The following is a 1,530-nucleotide window of genomic DNA, read 5'->3' on the forward strand; positions in this document are numbered from 1 at the left end:
CATTTTATCTTGCCAAATTTCTCTCCACATTAGTCATTACCTGTGCTGCCTTTCACCCAGGTTTCAGAAATGACATTCTTACTAAGTGTTTTCAGATGCTCATCGCTTAGCTGAGAGGTTAACTCTGGAATTGTTTTCAGCATCTTCACCACAGTTTTGTGTTCATATGCTGTCCTGTGAACAGGCCTTTAAAAAAATAAAAAGAATACAAATTCAGAGACCATGGCAGAAATTCAAAGACAAAAACAGAAAGCTCCTTGATTTTTGAGTTTCCAAATTTATATTTTCCTTTTAAGGGTTAAGAAGAACTGTGATGATATTCTATTTTGTCTTACTCATCAACTTTAGAATATGTTCCTCTTCTAACATTCAGATGTACTGTCATGATACTTTAACATTTAGGAAATTCATAATGCCTTTATCTTTTTTTAAAAAAATAGAAAACTGTGTAGTTAATTTTAAGATTACATCTTTTGTTAGTAGTAATTATAATAATAAAGACCTCTTTCAGATAAACAGAAAAGATTGAAGTTCCCACTGTTTATTATTGATGCTTTTAAGTATTACTAAAGTTAGATCAAATGAAGCTGTAATTTAACACTGAAGAATATGAATTTTAAGTGAAAAGATGCATATGTTATCAGAGAATGGATGATATTTATCATTTATTTTTAATCATTAGAGTCACTCTTTAATAAATTGTAACACTATAATCAGTATGTAAAATTCATGTTAATCTAAATTCTCAAGGGACTAGCCTAGCTATCATAGATACCATTGCTAAGTACTCAGTATTTTTCAAGCAAATTTTTAAAACCTGGTCTGACAATCAGTTTAGCAGCAGAAAGTGAATTTAGGGTGCCCATAGCACACATGTGGGTTTGCTAGTAACAGTCTCGATTTAGACCTAATTGTATTACTCTCCAGAATTTAGTCAATTGTTGTGTTACATATTTTAAACCTGTATTATTTGTTGGAAGCAATAGTTGCCTTCACCAATACATAAGGTCTATCTTCATTCCTTCCCATTTTTTTCCTTGAATTCTATTTTGTTAGCTATTAGATTTGTGTCTTTCAGCTTTTCTTGGTTTATTTTTGCCTAATCAAATTTTTAGCATTAATTCATTTTCAAAATGGTGTATATTTTGTGTTTTAAATGCTGAACTTCTGTCAAGCAGACTAGGTTGAATATCTGTTAACGATATTAAGTTTTTCAATTTCTGAACATAAGATATCTTTCTGTTTACTTAGATCATCTTTACTTTCAACAATGTTTTACAGTTTTTAGTGTACAAGTCTTACACTTAATTTATTTCTACATATTGTATGTTGCTGAGGGTATTCTGAATGGTTTTGTTTTCTTAATTTCATTTTCAGGTTGTTCATTGATGGTATGCAGATTTGATATTTGTATGTTGATCTTATATCCTACAACTTTGCTGAACATGTTTATTATTTGAATTGAATCCACAAGATTCCTTAAGATATTCTATATGCAAGATCATATCACTTCCAAACATAAATAGTTTT

At 29.7% G+C, this 1,530-nt stretch overlaps 1 protein-coding gene across 1 annotated transcript in view; it reads right to left on the minus strand.

Moving 5' to 3' along the window:
- Positions 1-1,530, minus strand: part of CNBD1 (cyclic nucleotide binding domain containing 1) — a 359,205-nt gene that overhangs the window by 79,420 nt on the left and 278,255 nt on the right. Inside the window, exon 5 of the mRNA XM_012643546.1 lies at positions 41-186. Within this exon, the coding sequence (XP_012499000.1) occupies positions 41-186 (146 nt within the window). The remainder of the gene's footprint in view (positions 1-40; positions 187-1,530) is intronic.

This window comes from Propithecus coquereli, unplaced genomic scaffold (genome assembly GCF_000956105.1).
Source record: "Propithecus coquereli isolate 6110/MARCELLA unplaced genomic scaffold, Pcoq_1.0 Scaffold2, whole genome shotgun sequence".
Lineage (NCBI taxonomy): Eukaryota > Metazoa > Chordata > Mammalia > Primates > Indriidae > Propithecus > Propithecus coquereli.